Source organism: Myxine glutinosa, chromosome 5, assembly GCF_964187855.1.
Source record: "Myxine glutinosa chromosome 5, kmMyxGlut1.1, whole genome shotgun sequence".
NCBI classification, from domain to species: Eukaryota; Metazoa; Chordata; class Myxini; order Myxiniformes; family Myxinidae; genus Myxine; species Myxine glutinosa.
The window spans coordinates 42,671,492-42,688,378 of record NC_136265.1 but is presented as its reverse complement, the minus strand read 5'-3'; the positions used below and the strand labels follow the sequence as shown (position 1 = coordinate 42,688,378).

The window sequence follows — 16,887 nt, the reverse complement described above, 5'->3', positions numbered from 1 at the left end:
GGGGGGGGAGGAGACTGGGGGGGGGAGAGGGGAGGCTGAGGGAGGGGGGGAGAGGAGACTGGGGGGGGGGAGGAGACTGGGGGAGGAGAGGAGACTCGGGGGGGAGAGGAGACTGGGGGAGTGAGAGGAGACTGGGGGGGGGGGAGAGGAGGCTGGGGGTGGGAGATGAGACTTGGGGGGGCCGAGGAGACGAGACTGGGGGGGGGGGAGAGGAGACAGGGGCGGGGGGAGAGGAGACTGGGGGGGAGAGGGGAGACTGAGGGAGGGGGGGAGAGGAGACTGGGGGTGGGAGATGAGACTTGGGAGGGGGCGAGGAGACTAGACTGGGGGGGGGGAGGAGACAGGGGTGGGGGGAGAGGAGACAGTGGGGGGTGAGAGGAGACTGGGGGGGAGGGAGAGGAGACTGGGGAGGGCGAGAGGAGACTGGTGGGGGAGACTGGGGGGGGGGAGAGGAGACTGTGGGGGGGAGAGGGGAGACTTTTTGGAGACTGGGGGGTGGGAGAGGAGACTGGAGGAGGGGGAGAGGAGTGAGGAGGAGTTGGAAAGGAATGAGGGGGGAGGAGTAAAGCGACCCACTCCCCCGTGTGTGTGTGTGTGTGTGTGTGTGTGTGTGTGTGTGTGTGTGTGTGTGTGTGTGTGTGTGTGTGACCCACTCCCCCCCGTGTGTGACCCACTCGCCTGTGTGTGTGTGTGACCCACTCCCCCGTGTGTGTATGTGACCCACTCCCCTGTGTGTGTGACCTACTCTCTGGTGCAGTGTGCGTGATGTGGGAGGGATGGGAGCGGGGAGGGAGAGTATTTGAGCTCATGAAGTCACATTTTACATGAGATGTAATGACACATTTCAAAACTGTATTTACCATGTGCACACACATGCATTCACATGTTATCAGAAGTACCGTACATATATTGTGTGGATTACATCATTTGTGGATCTGATAAATTGCCAGTAACCATTTTGTAAAACTGAACGTGCAGCAACTAAATGAAGATGTCCAAATGTCACACGAGTCCATGCCCGTGGGATTCCCACGGGTGACCCCACGAATTGTGTTTTGATGACCGACAGGTTTTAAGAGAAAATAAAGAAAAATGAACTTTCACCCTTTCAAAGTGTGCGAATAAATTATTCAAATATCCTTTTTTTGTCAGTATCCTTTTCTCACCTGTATTGCAAGTAGAGGGACCTGCTTTGTGATGGTTTAAAAGGCGGTGTATAATCAGAAATGCTGTTTGACAGGGTGATATATTACTGCTGTATGAATATAATGGAAATGTTGAAAGAAAAAGTATTGAATATATTAAACAAACGTTTTCTGAATCTAATCAATATGAGAAACGGGATTGAATGAGACTCACCATTATTGTAAGTGAAGAAGAAGATGAAGAAGGAAGAGTTTTTTGTTCAAATTGCCATTAACATCCACATCTTATTTTGGACATGTAATTCATCGTGTTTATTATTTTTTATTTTTCACTTTATGAACCATGTTCACCTTTTTAACAAGCAAGTTCCATACTCTGTGTAGTGATCATGAAGAGAGCCTGAAGTCGATTGAGATATGCCAGAATATGCCATAAATAAAACAACTTCAAAGTGGACAACTATCAGGGACGCCTCTTCACGGTGGTTGTACCCCCAATGCAAGTCGGGGGGAAAAAAATCCTCATTCTTCACTGCGGCCCGAATTCGTCAGTGCAGCGCGGTCACGGTCAGAGTGTCGATCAGTCCCCATGGACCTGCCCTTTCCTTCTTTTCTGTCTCTGCCTGCCTGCCTGTCTCTCTCTCTCTCTCTCTCTCTCTCTCTCTCTCTCTCTCTCTCTCTCTCTCTCTCCCTCTCTCTCAGAAACAGTCAGTCTCTCTCTCTCTGTCTCTGTCTCTGTCTCTCTGTCTCTGTGTCTCTGTGTCTCTGTGTCTCTGTCTCTGTCTCTGTCATGGCCGAATGGGTCTCTCCTGGGAGATCAATCGGCTGTCTCCGTGCCGCAGGCTTGTTCGAGAGAACTGTCCGGGAATATACAACATCAACAGCAACAACTTAAAAGTGGTGCCTGGGGTCATCATAGATGCCACTCTTACCCTGATGGAAAACACCGTGGCCACGTAACCAAGGCAGCATCCATTGAGGAAGAGAAAGTTGAAGAGAGACCAGGCAAGGTAGTCCTTGGGTGGCTTCATGCCGTACGTAGTTGTGGGGTTTGGTGCCATGTTCACGGCAGTGTGCTCATAGCCGGGGTATTGTCCTTGGGGTTGCATAGTGATTTCTGGGAGGAATGGGTGGAGAGGGTCGCAGAAAAGTCAGACAGTGATATTTGTGACAAATGGCCTTAGAAACAACGACACCATCATCTGCATCATCAACATGTGAAGGATATTTTTGAGATACCGACTTCTGTCCTGGAAGTCCTTGCAGTGTCCATGTGTTTTATACTTCTCCCCACCCCCTTCCCAAGCTTCCTCCCCCAAGCCCTCTCCCTCCCACAGATCTCCCGATGTCCCTGCTCTCAAATGTTGTGTTTGTGTCCTTCCCCCTCTCTCCCCATCTTGTCTACCGCTCCCCTTATTATATATTCTATGTGTCTGTTTGATTTTTTTTTTTGTGCGATTAATGTTAGCTCTTTCACGAGCCTCGATCTTGTATACAAAAAAAATAAAAATGATTGAAACATTATTATTGTCTAACCGAGAATGATGCCCGCATTTCAAAGTGCAGTTAATGTTGACTTCGTTAAACCATGAACTTCACATATACGACAAAAATGTAATACTATTACGAAAGTTCCGTTCGCTATTCCAAATACTCCCCTGGCTTGAATTGTCTCGATTCAACAAATATACCTGGCTCGCCTGTGACAAAGGCCAATGGATATCGTTTCCTTGAATCATTCCTTTTATTAATTCTGTTACGTGGTCCTCCCGGTGACTACCTGGTCTCGGTGACCCCCGGACCGTGAGAGGAACTCCGCCAGAAAGATCTATTATTTATGCTCTTTCGTAACGCATAAATCTGAATTCCAATCAATAAGAAACCCCACACCAAGGATCCGGAATAATCAATGATATATTCCCCGAGCAATCAACAACCATCCACAATCAGCAATCAAAAGTACAAAGATGTAAACTCATCTATAATAACTCTAAGATGGCCATCTTATACATTCCTCACGTGAGCCCCACTCCCGACTCCCTCCATGGTCAATGTCTCTCTCAATGTCTCCGTACTCCGGTAGTTCGATCTCCGCACGTGGGCGGTTGAACGGACCCTTCCTGACGTGCTTTCACCGGGCACGTCCCGTACCGGGAACAACGGCTGCAGCACGCACCTCCTGGCCAAGCAAAGCGGGTACAGCAAAGCAGGCAAAGCAACACGCGGCTTGCCCAGCGCGCGCGGCCCAAGGTGCGACCCGTACGCGGCCTTGTAGACGGTGAGGCGAACTGTGCCAGCTGCTTGGTTCCGTGCACGAACCCACGGCGACTTTACGTGTCAAAGGGTAGTTACACGTCCCGGTAACTCCTCTCGCCAGACGGGCTTTTAACGCCGATTCTGTTACGTTGCTCAATCGATACCGCTCGCGTCCGAGCTCGGCGAGGAAGAAGAAGAATCGTCGCTTCTCCAGGACCTCGTGTCTTTTCTTCTTCCGTTTCCGGTCTCCTTTTTCCCAGAAGGGCTCCTGACCCTTTAATCACAACAACCTTTAATCGAGTCCACATTGATAAGCAAAGACCTGAATAGTAATTCACATACATTCACATAAATATGTAATAACTTGCACAACATGATCTCAGAGTAATAATGGGAGAAATGGGAAAGTTAAAATAATAATAACCCGAGTACCGAACACCACATTTTGGCAGTTGCTTTGGGAGGGGTTTGCGGTTGTACAGGGTGTGGTGGAAACATGTCAGAACTCGGTTAGCTCCACGATAAGGTAGAAGATCTCACCTGATCCAGCCCCTCTCCCCCGTCCAACACTCTCCCAATAAAAACTTGAAAAGAGGTGGGCTTGGGTCGGGGATGGACACTCTCCCAATAAAAACTTGAAAAGAGGTGGGCTTGGGTCGGGGACAGACACTCTCCCAATAAAAACTTGAAAAGAGGTGGGCTTGGGTCGGGGACGGAGGACTCTGCTTCATCGTGGGAGATTCAAGACGTGTGGGGAAGCAATAATAGAAGTGAATTAAAAAAAAACCCACATGACAATATTAGACAAGTGGTACGCTTCATTATCCTTCCTCAATGCACACCTCCCTAATAAACACCAGATCCTCACATGCCCTGTCCCTCACCTTGTGGACCTCAAGCGTCCGAGGTCTCCACTCCAACCTGACAGATCTCTCAATCCAGGCCACCGTCGATAAATCAGAAATCCGTTAAACAGAATCCTTCCTCCCACAGGACATAATTGACTCATTCGTGTCTCTCTCCGGTTATTGTCTCCTCCGAGCTAATAGGCCTAAAACCTGCCCTGGCAGCAGAGTTGCACTTTATATCAAGAACTCGACTTCTCACCCTATGTGCTGATCGTAAACCTTCCAACCACGAGTACCTTTGGCTGTGACTTCCCCTTCACCCCCATGTCTTGTTTGTCTGTGTTTATCCGTTTCTCCAAACAGTAAAGGACTTGGTGATGACAAACTTCTCTGCCGGTGTCTTCTGCCACCAATTGGTTCGTCTGACCATGTGCTTGTCATTCAACATCTCTGGCTATTCTCAGTCCGGCGGATCTGGAAGTCCACTCAAGCAGATTTGCAGGGACTGTAAGCAGCCATCTCTTTTCAGAACTGGTCTGCCCCTCTCCCTTTTCCCCTCGGTCACCTTTCACCTGCTTGGAAATCTGCCAACATCACTGTACAATATTAAAAGGTGAAAAAACTGATGCCCTCATCTATAGGCCTATCAGCTTACTTCCAATCATCAGAAAGGTCATGAAATACTTCCTTTTCTCCAACGGCCTTATCTCAGATCACCAATTTGGATTCAGATGAGGTCACTCCAACTGGACATGCTGCTTCTACTCACCCAACAATGGATAGAGGCCCTCAATGTCAGACATGAGATCAGGGCCGTCTTTTTAGAATATCTCGAGTTTTCAATACAATGTGTCATCCTGCCTTGGTATACACACTCTCTGCCTATGATATCCAAGGCCAACACCACATATAGCATAGCTTACTGACTTCCTCTACTCTCGTAGCCAATGTATAGCTCTCAACGGAATCCTTTCATCTCCTTTCCCTGTTAAAACTGGAGTTCCCTTAGGGACGTTTCAAGGCCCCATCCTATTCCTGATCTTCATCAATGATCTAATGATCTAACTTTATGGAAAATCCTCTTTATCTATTTGCTGATAACTCCACCCTCTGTCATGACATCACTCATCCTTCAGACAGGCAGGCTCTCCCTTAAATACCCCAAAGACCCTGCGGACCAAAAAGACCCAAAAGACCCCAAATGCCCAAAATATCCCGAAGACTCAAAAGACCCCAAAGACCAAAAATACCCAAAATAACAAAATACCCCAAAAGACCTTGAGGACCCAAAACACCCTTAAAGACCCAAAAGGCCACGAAGACACAAAATACCCAAAATAACCTGAAGACCCTTAAAGACCCAAAATAAACCGAACACCAAAACATCTAAAAGACCCCGAAGAACCATAAAGACCTTGAAGACCCAAAAGACCCCAAAAGACCTTGGAGACCCTTAAAGACACAGATGACCAAAAAGTCCCTTTAGACCCCAAGATCCTGAAGACCACTTTTACCTTTAAGACCCTTTCAATACCTTAGAAACCTATAGATCCCTACACCCTTCCAACCTTTTACACCTTTACTTACACCCCTTAAGTCCCTTTCAACCTCCTCACATGGTCGAACCTCACACCTTTACACCTTTACACCCCTATCCTCTAAGACCTTAACACCATTTAGACCCCTTACCGATTAGACAGCTTGGACCCTTGACCATTTCGAGCTTTACACCATTTGGACCTTTTTTGATTACAAATAAATAATATCACCAATCTTACTATAATTCACCAAATGTCCGTCTGTCTGTTCAAAGGTATCGTAAAAACTGCTGAACCGATCGCAAAGATATTTTGGGTGGGTAATCCTGGGAACCCTGGGAGCAAAATAGGCTATTTAGTTTTCCCAATTTCAGCTTTGGTCTCCAGCATTCTCAGGTTTGGACTCCCGCATAACATTCGCGTTCGCATACTGTTCATTGTGACGATGTTCTCATTGTGACGATGTTCTCATTGTGACGATCTTACTGTAATTCACCAAATGTCCGTCTGTCTGTCTGTTCGAAGGTACCGTAAAAACTGCTGAACCGATCGCAAAGATATTTTGGGTGGGTAATCCTGGGATCTCCAGGAGTAAAATAGGCTGTTTAGTTTTCCCAATTTCAGCTTTGGTCTCCAGCATTCTCAGGTTTGGACTCATGCATAACATTCGCGTTCGCATAACGTTCATTGTGACGATGTTCTCATTGTGACGACGTTGTGACGATGTATGTGTTCACGGTAGTGTTTGACGTGACGGTGTGAACGTAATTTCGTAATGTTTTTCGTTTCGTAATCCTTTAATGAACGTTTAATGTTTAATGAACGTTTAATGAACGTTTAATGCCCTTCGATGTCCAGGCCCGCACGTGCGCTACACTGGACGGGCCAGCGTGTACCTTGTCCTTCACCGTCAGGCTCGGATAAACCGCTGAGCCCCATCCGTGATGGGGACTGGGGCTTGAGACAGTGTCCCACGAACGAGGAATTCCCAGTAAGCGCGAGTCATCAGCTCGCGTTGATTAAGTCCTGCCCTTTGTACACACCGCCCGTCACTACTACCGATCGGATGGTTTGATGAGATCCTCGGATCAGCCCCTGCACGGGCCGTTCTCGGCTCGTGCCGGTGCACCGAAAAGATTAGCGAACTTGACTGTCTAGAGGAAGTAAAAGTCGTAACAAGGTTTCCGTCGGTGAACCTGCGGAACGATCATTATCGGGACAACATGAGAGCGAGCGAGACGCAAGACGTACATGGTACGTGATCGTCCATGTACTGTTTAGCCATGTACTGTTTAGATTTTGATGATTTGCGTGTGATATGATTCAACGGATGTTTATATGAATCGTTTAAAATAAAAAAGCCTTCAATTTCTGATATTTTACCTTTTCATTTGGGCTTCCCAATTGAAGCCCCGCCCGTAAGGCGGGTACTGTTGCTAGTATTACAAATACATTTGTACAAAAAAAAAAATTGTATTATAATTGGTGGAAATCAGGACAACACAGCAACTCAAGTTGAGTCAGGTCATTATCCTCAGTTTAAAAAGCCCGTGCCTTTGAGATGACGTGTGGTGAGGTGAGCGCAGCTAGCCGACCCAAACTAGTATATATACTGTTCATCTCCACTCATTTGTTACTATTTTTCCACCTGTGGAACTACCTTCTACACTCTCTTCAATCTCATTCTTCTCTCCAGGTCTTCAAGACAGCTGTTCACCACCATCTCACGTCATCCCCCATCCAAAACCATCATCTTTTCTCCACCATTTAACGCCCCCCCAACCCCATATATATATATATATATACTGTATATATATATATATATATACAGTGCGTATCAACAAAAAGGTAATCCGAATTCAAGGGGTTAATATGCAAAGGTTATTTATTTTGACAATTTACATGTGGTTTACTAATTAAGAGGAGATCCTCAGCTTTCCATTGATACCTTCCATGCATCATTGCTGTCACACATGACCGAGTACATGTTCATTGAAAATGACAAGTTCAAATCGCATTTTCACAAGTTTGGCTAATCGATGCAAGTCAGGATAATTGGTGCAAAATGAACGTCAGATGTGAACTTTTCTCAGGAATGATTGGCCTTTATGCACCCACGCCTTCAACATGTCCACCTCCCCTTTCAACACAAAGCTCACAGCGGCGGAGCATGCCCTGAACTGCTCGTCTCACCATAGCCGGGTCATTGCGCAAAGCATCCACTTAATGTTGAATACGGCCCTGCAATTCGCCAAGATCACGGGGAGGAGTTACGAACACCTTGTTCTTTAAATGTCCGCAAAGGAAATAATCACATGGTGCGAGGTCAGGTGATCTTGGACAGCGATAAGACGATGTGCTGGGGTGCCGTCTTGGGGCCACCAGAGATATCTGAAAACACCACGAAAACAGCTCAAAGTTATCCTCCAGCTGCAGTAAAACTTCATCATTGATCATCTGCAGATACCTGTTACCATTGACATTCCTTTGAAAGAAAAATGGTCCGATCACCTGACCACTTCCACAAAGACCCAACCAAACAGTCCACTTTTGTCGATTCATGTTGGTGTCAAAATTAAATTCCGGGGGTTGTCCTGTCAGTGCATATTCAAGAACATTATGGGTATTGACCTTGCCATCCATGGCAAAAGCAGCTTCGTCGCCGATAACGAGATACCGCAAGAAATTGACATCTGCTTCGCAACGTGCTATCAACCATCCGGCAAGCACCAACCTCCTGGCAAAATCCCCTGGTGTAAGTTGATGCCGGATGTGAATCCGATATGGATGTTGGTGGAGGTCCAGTCTTGTGATTCGGTTGAATGTTGCCAAAGGCAATCCCGTCTCATTTCGTCTCGCACTGGTATCCCTCGGATGCTCCAAAACTTGCTGCCTTACTGCTGCAATGTTCATTTCCGATCGCCCAGTGCGCCTCCTACCAGAATTCCCCTTGTTGCGGTTGAGGCTAGTGCCATGCTCTTGGTATTTTCTAACATTCGCCCAGATGGTTTTGGCTGCTGGAGGCTCCCGTTCTGGGAAACGTTCCCTGAACGCATCACGAGTTTGCTGCAAACCTCCAGTTTGGTGAAAGGTTGTAACTATAAAGGTCCGCTGTTCAGTCGTAAGTTGAACCATCTTTTCAATGACTCAGACTGTCTCTAAACCCATACACTGTAGGCCCATCTTAAATACCCATCTTAAACAAAGGATGACGCAACCGACGATTACCAGACCAGCTTAACAATTTTACATAATCAACTTGGCAGTCGACAAGTAATGCGTCCATTTAAAACTGTCTTGCACCGATTAGCCAAACTTGTAAAAATGCGATTTGAACTTGTCATTTTCAATGAACATGTACTCGGTCATGTGTGACAGCAATGATGCATGAAAGGCATAAATGGAAAGCTGAGGATCTCCTCATAATTGGTAAACCACATGTAAATTGTCAAACTAAATAACCTTTGCATATTAACCCCTTGAATTCGGATTACCTTTTTTTTGATACGCACTGCATATATACACATACATATACACACACACACACACACACACACACACACACACACACACACACTCAGATGCACTCTCACACACACTCAGATGCACTCTCACACAAAGTAACGTGAACAACCTGAGTTACATGAAATTTTCACCATCGGAGCACCTCCGCCTGTAGATTATTTAAATGATTATTATGAGGTTATAGATCACGTGGCACAGGCGTCATCTTGGAAAAACTTTGCACCTCTATATTTCTGAAACCACTCCATGGAAAAAATTGAGACGTGGCTCATTTTCAAGTACTCATGGGAAATAAGATATGTTAATGATGATGTCATCGGTGCCTTTGTTATGCCGTCACAATTCGACAAGTGCAACAATTTTATCGATCATTATTTTTAAAAAATCAGCAACTGTTGGTCTGATTGACACGAAATTTTGACTATAGGAGTGCCTCCTCCTTTAGAATATTTTAATGATAATCATGACGTCATATGTCATGTAGTACAGGCGCCATCTTGGAAAAACCGAAAAATGTTGCACCTCTATATCTCCAAAACCGCTGCATGGAAAAAATTGAAACATGGCTCATTGTAAAGATCTCCATATGGAGAATAGGTGTTGTTAACGATGACGTCATTGGTGCCATAATTATGACGTGCCATAAATACGACAGGGACAAGGCTTCGTCTGATCAGTTTGAAATATATTGAGCATGATCTATGCGACAATTATTTAGAGAATATAAATTTATGATATCATCGCTCACATGGTCTGGCAGCCATATTCGATGAAAGTTTTTTTTCTTTTTTTCAAAAACACAAGACGTGTTGTTAGAGGAAGTAAAACACTCATCTGGCGAAAATTCACAACAAGTTGACTGCGCAGGGTAAGTTGACTGCGCAGGGCACGTGTTGTTAGAGGAAGTAAAATACTCATCTGGCGAAAATTCACAACAAGTTGACTGCGCAGGGTAAGTATTCTAAGAATACCATCTCGTTTTCTATGGTGTAAAGCACCACACAAAAGTAAATTAGATCAAATTTGCAATCTTGTTTTGGTCGTAAAAAAATAAATAATAATTCCAAAGCCAGCCGGAAAACTTTGATTAAAAATTCCACCCTTTGTTGTTTTTCATCTCAGTATGGATTGCTCGTGTTGTGTAATGTGAAGCACGGTAAACTCCCTGTTTGAGCTGCGTTTTCGGCACAAGATCCAATACCGAACTAAAGTCAATAGTTATATTTTTATTTGTTCAAATTGTCAAAACGAAACGTCCTTACTATTCACTGTTGAGTTCGCTGAAGTCGTGTTTTTTTATCTCAATATGAATTGTAATTAGAGATTTACAAATGGCTGGTTATTTTATAAGCTTTTTGTACGCACATGGGTGGGTTTTCAGTTTCAAGAGATACACAATAGTCCAATAAAACATTGTTTATATTTTTTAATATACAATGTATCCCACAATATCCATACCTCAATATATAACATTATATAACTTATCGAGAATTTATTCCAATGTGATGTACCGTACTTTTTGCAGAGTAGGTGCTGCTGAAGAAGTTTATTGGCAAGGGCAACACGGGTGGTTCACCATTGCCCTCACAACACTGTTTGTGCTCTATTCTTTCAAATGCTTCCTTAACTCGACCGGGGCTGAGAACCACCGACTTCCAAGACTCGGAGAGAATGCTTTCACCAATACGCTCTCACCATTTTAATACGCTATGATATATATTGTTGCGGCTCCGCCGCCGGCCTTCTCCCCCTTACCAAGGGGGGATTAGTCCCCTTGTCTTTGACTGGCCTGGCGGGACCCGGGACCTATGACGTCCCTTCTGGACAGCGCGAAATAGGGTATTAGGACCAAAGTCGCTATTACCTAAATACTCGCGCTGCCCTGAAGCGAGGAGATAAGCCCCGCACGAACCACATGTGTTGATACGCCGAGCGGTTTTGCGTACACGCGATCCGCGCCGTTATCACTTACTAGACCCCGATTCAAACGGTTCTTATTCGTGCCACGCTTAGTCAATGGCGAAATCACAAAGGCGATCGAATTGGAAACAGGAAGAACAAGATTTATTTACACTATTCACAATGATTCCAGAAAAAGGGGACACAGAGCAGCCTTATACAGTCTTACTTAATACCCAAAAGACTACGGGCCCATTTCACTCACACTCACACAGGGATTGCAGCTGCAGGATGATGGTCCGTGCGTCCAGGGATGGCTCTCGTGCAGTTCCCTCCGGTCTCCGGCTCATCCTGTGCAGATGGATCCAGAAGGCAGGAGCTCGTAGCCCAGCGTTTGGATGCACAGGGTTATTACGGGGCAAACGGTAGGGAGTGGGCTCTGGTGCGGTTGGCGGTTAATCACTGGCGGCTATAATGGCCGCATTTACTCGCGTGGCTGGAATATTCGCTATTCGCCACCGACGCGTCTGGCTGTGGCCGCGTACTCATACCGCCAACACCTCTTCTTCTTCCCCTCTGGCGCATACGTAATATGGCGAGTTACAGTTCAAAGCCTCAAAGCGAGCGAGTCCTCAAATCCTTAAAGTGCTATCGCAACGAAGTTCTCTCCACAAGCCCTTTTCGATGTGCTCCAACAAGTGCTCACAATGCACTCGCCTCCTCAAGTCCAGTCCTTTCGATATGTGCTCGCTGTAAAAGTCCTCTCCCAACAAGTCCTGCTTGTAAGTCCTCTCTCTCAAGCTCCCTCGCTGTAAGTCCTCTCTCTCAAGCTCCCTCGCTGTAAGTCCTCTCTCTCAAGCTCCCTCGCTGTAAGTCCTTTCGAGGGCTTTTCGCGTGGGCTTATATAGCCCCGCCCCGCGAACCTTCCCAAACTCACCAGACGTTCTCTGCAACGCCCTCTCACGCCATGCCGCCCGAGCCCTGATTGGTTGATGACCCTTACCGTCCCCCTACCGCTGCGGCCGATCTCAACCCTCCTTTGGCTTTCGAGGCCCTGCCTTGTATTAACTCGACTAGGGACAGCCAAATGGGGCGCGGGATGGATTCCGCCAATCGAGGTGGAATTGGAGGGTGGACGCAAAATGAACGGGACCTAATCTCATGTCTTTACACGACGCAGATATTAATAGGGGAAATGGCCCATACTTACACATACTATGACATAACTAATACTACAAGTGGGCCTACGTGTTGCTCGTGGAACTAACTATGAGGGGCAAACCTTTAGCATTTATTGAAGTCATATGTACAATCTCAAAACCGCAGCAATATATATATATATATATATATATATATATATATATATATATATATATATATATATATAATCGGGAGATTGAATAAGACGCGGAAGTAGCTTCAGGACGGTCGATCTTTAATTCTCGACAAGCTTTCGACCAACAAAGGTCTTCTTCCTAGTCGTCCCCAAGTTCAGCAGAAGTCTACCTTTGTTGGTCGAAAGCTTGTCGAGAATTAAAGATCGAGCGTCCTGAAGCTACGTCCGCGTCTTATTCAATCTCCCGATTATTTATTTAATACAAATGAGACGCCCTGCTCGTACTGTGGAGTTTCTACTATTTCTCACAGTTATATATATATATATATATATATATATATATATATATATATATATATATATATATATATATATATATATATATATATAAATATATATCTATATATATTGTTGCGGATATGGAATTTGGCCTCCATATCCGCTTGTAAATATTCCCCTATTTCCCCAATACTCCCCAACTATCCCCAATCCCCCATTCCCTAGTCCCATTGTCTGTAAACAACACTCTGTAGAACCGACCTTCCCCTTTTTCCCCCATTAAATGTCGTACCCAGGTCCACCGCATCTCACGTAGACAACTTTCGTACATCTTGCTAGTTATTCTTAGTCTATGTCAGTTAAGGACTCGTTTCCATTAATTCTGACTCTTCGTTGCACCAGAATGTGATTATATGGCACCAGTAGTGAGTTTAGGACCTTCCCATACCTCCTCCCATCTTCTTCCCCAAACAACAACTACAACAACAACTACAACAACTACAACAACGGCGCGCGCGGGGAGTGTGCGTCCTCACTCCGGCTCGGTTAGCCGCCATTACCCATGTGCGCCGACGGGGTTACCACGAAGGGGCTGCCTGTCGGCCCCTCGTCAAGGGCGGAGCCGGTAACCCCCCGCACCCAATGAGAAGCAACGGGCCGATTCCATCTGGGGCGGAGCTAACGAGCCGAGGGCGTGTCACTCCCCGCCGGAGATACGCAGCGACTTACCGGATGTGAAGTCAGATGCGCCTGAACCACGGAGAGCAAAGGACGCCACCCCCAGCGCGACGATACCTCCCCGCATCTTTGGACCGGACCGGGTCGATTCTGTCCTTGAGCCAAGAGTGCACCTTGAGCCATCGACTGCCCGCTTTCCTTGCCATCAATCCCCGTGTGAGTCAGTTTTGTCCTGTTTATCTGTGGTCTGTCGGGAATAAGATAAGTGTGTCTAAGTGCCTATCTTTCTATGCTGTCCCTCTCATTCCTGTAATCTAACCTTCCGCCATATTATAACCTCCTCTGGAGGTCTTGAGAACCGTATCCCTGGTGTCGTGTCATTTTAATCCCAGCCGTTGTGTCCTTTTCCTTCATTGATCTAGCATAGCGCGGCTCGGCCAAGGTTCGGGTATAATCGGGTAACTTGTGCGGACACGGCGGCCATTCCGCTCGGCCCACCATAACATCAAAGTCGTGTCTGTAACAATTGGTGTCAGGAGTGTCGGATTCGGACCTGGGACTAAATTCATTTAGCCCAAATTTTGGAACACCAAGTGTACCATTAGGGTAACAATTGGTGTTGGGAGGTAGAATTCGATCCGGAGCGCGTTTTACGCGCTCGAAATTATAACGGCGAAATTTGATTGTGTTTTACAAAATATAAAAACCCGAATTTTGAAAGTCGCGCTATGGCAGACCAAGTCGGCTGGGGTCCGGTAGAGGAGAGTGAGGCAGGGTCGGTCCAGGACCAAAATGAGGGACATAAGGAGAGCGAAGCAGTGAGGGTAGCAGACGCACAAAATAGCGTCGTTGCGCCCGACGTTGCGGGAGCGCAAAATGGCGCCTCGCAGATGGCCACGGCGTCCACGCCCGCGACCGTGGTTACGCCACCGGGGGATTTGAATCTTTTTTTTATGCAAATGACGGCCCTTATGGAAAAGAATAGTGAGCAATTGGGAGACCAAATTAGAGGTTTGAAAAGCAGTATGGGACAAATGGGGAATCGGATGGATGCTCAGAGTGAGCAAATGAGGGCTGATAGTGAGCGATTAGAGGGCCAAATGGGGGTAATGAGGGACGAAGCGAGGGGTACCGGTGAGGGATTAGACAAGAAATTAGAGGGGTTAGACAATGGGATAGAAGGGGTGAAACATGGGTTAGGGAGTAGAATAGAGGGATTAGACAATAGATTAGGGGAAATACAGGAGGGGTTAATGGGGGTAGAAAACAGAATGGCCGTTCAGGAGAATCAAATGGAAGGGATGCAAAAGGGGTTAGAGGGGTTAGAAAACAGTATGGAAGGCAAATTGAGGGACATGAGGGACCAAGCGGAAAGGGAAGTTAAACAAATGGGGCAGCAGATAGAGGGGGTCAGAATGGGGGTAGAAACCAAACTGGATGCTCACAGGGAGGAAATGGAGCAGATGAGGGTGGCATCTGGGCAGGAGATGCAAGTGATGGGAGAGGAGATCAGAAGAGGAGTGAGTGAGGAGGTCGGAGGAGTGCGCGAGGAGGTGAGGCACTGTAAGGAGCACATGGAGAAGGAGGTGAGAAAGGGGACTGTAAAGTTACAAGGGGGCATAGAGGACCTGACGCAGGAGGTGGAGCAGCTGACGGTGGGACAGACGGAGTTAGTGGAGCAGGTTCAAAGGAACACTGCGGTATTAGGAGGTTTAAAAGCGACACAGAAAGAACTAAAAGATGACTTGGTAGCGACGAAGAGGGAATGTCAGATGGTACGTGAGGGACTGACAACGAGGCTGGACGAGGTGATAGAGGTAATGGAGACAAAGGACCGGCAGGTGAGGCCGCACATGGAAACGGTCAAGGTAGCCTTGGAGGACGAGCTTGAGGAGACGTACCGGGGAATAAAAGAGGTGAAGCAGAAATTAGAAGAAGTGGAAGAAGGGGTGAGCGAAATTAAGAAGCGACGGAGAGAGGATAAGAAAGAGATAAAAGAGGAGATAAAAGAATTGGTCCAAAGTCTGTGTTTGGATCGTGATGATGTGCTCATTAACCGGATGAGGGATTCGCAGGTGATGGAGGAGAAGCGAAGAGGAAGAGGACCCGGTGTAAGTGGTGACCAATATGGTCGTGCGTATGATGCGCCAGGGGATTTAAGAAGCTTGGGGTCGAGATGGACCCGGGTGTTCGTGAGAGGCCGTGGGTGGAGTGTGCGACAGGTCTGGTGTGCGAAAAAGGAGGTGTGCGAGAAAGTCCGACTCTGGGGTGTGTGAGGAAAAAGTGCGTGCCAAGGAGTGAGGGTGCTGGCGAGAATGAGTCGGTCGTAGCGCGTGTGCGAGGGAGCACATGGAAGCGCGGTGTGGTAAGTGTTACAGAGGGTGTGACGGGAGAGTGTGCGCGAGAAAGGTGTGCGCAAGAAAGGTGTGTGACGGACGGGTGCATGGGGAAAGAGTGCGCTGTCAAAGGCAAGGAAGAATGCACACCTGTGGTGAGTGTTACAGAGGGTGTAACGGGAGAGTGTGCGTGAGAAAGGTGTGTGACGGACAGGTGCATGAGGAAAGAGTGCGCTGTCAAGAGTAAGGGTGAGTGCGTTGTCAAGAATGGAGGTGAGAGTAGTGAGAATGACAAGGAGCGTGAGTTGGTTGTGACAGGTGAGAAAGGATGCACACCTGGAATGGTAGAGCGTGAGTGGGAATGCACGCTGGAGTTGGTGGTGAGGCACGTGGTTGGGTGTGCGAATGAGAGCACACCTGTGATTGTCACAGAGGAGGTGACAGAGGAGGGGGCGCGAAGAGGTGTGTTGGTGAGGTGTGCGAGCGGCAAATGTGTGCCAAGGTGTTCGGTGGTCAGGTGTGTGACCAAGGCTGTGAGTGGAATGAGAGTACCGAGGTGTGTAAGGAAAGGTACGAGGAGCATGGAGACGGCTGGATGTGTGAGCAAGGAACGGGCTGCGGGGTGTAAGCATGCAGGTGAAGCATCGACGTTAAACGGAGCAGCGGTTAGGTCGACTTTTAGCCAAATCGGGCCCTCGGTGCGTGCCGGGCCTCGCTTTGAACGGCCGCGTCCGTGCTCCACTAGGCGGAGCTGGCAGCCCGATAGGAAGGGTCGTCATGGCGACCACTTCTTGGTGAGACGTGCCGGCAGGTCGAGATCGGGCAATTGGATGGCTCCACGCCGAGGGGGTGCGTGGGATCTCGGCCCGGGTAAGCCCCCGTCCCTGCACCGAATGCGGGACGTGTCCAGCCGCTGGCACCAAACAACCCGCATTCATTGCTCGGCTTTACGAAGCCGGGCTTTGGACGGGAATTGGCGCACCGAGAGGCATTAGTGAGTAGACTGGGTGATGAGGTTAGTGTTTTGGACCCAAAATTAGAGAAAAA

At 47.4% G+C, this 16,887-nt stretch overlaps 1 protein-coding gene and 1 long non-coding RNA gene across 3 annotated transcripts in view; one reads left to right on the top strand and one right to left on the bottom strand.

The window, feature by feature from the left end:
* The window catches only part of LOC137427618 (interferon-induced transmembrane protein 1), a 67,206-nt gene that overhangs the window by 33,209 nt on the left and 17,110 nt on the right, over positions 1–16,887 (bottom strand). Inside the window, exons 1-2 of one of the 2 annotated variants that reach the window (XM_068117226.2) lie at positions 13,556–13,746; positions 2,078–2,262 (exon numbers count right to left, since the gene is read on the bottom strand). In XM_068117226.2, coding sequence (XP_067973327.1) covers positions 2,078–2,262; positions 13,556–13,631 — 261 coding nt within the window. In that variant the 5' untranslated portion in view covers positions 13,632–13,746. Of the gene's footprint in view, positions 1–2,077; positions 2,263–13,555; positions 13,747–16,887 lie in introns of those variants that run through there. The other variant, XM_068117227.2, reaches the window with a different exon arrangement.
* The window catches only part of LOC137427621 (uncharacterized), a 78,598-nt gene continuing 71,961 nt past the window's right edge, over positions 10,251–16,887 (top strand). Inside the window, exon 1 of the long non-coding RNA XR_010984534.1 lies at positions 10,251–10,264. This is a non-coding gene — a long non-coding RNA (uncharacterized LOC137427621). The remainder of the gene's footprint in view (positions 10,265–16,887) is intronic.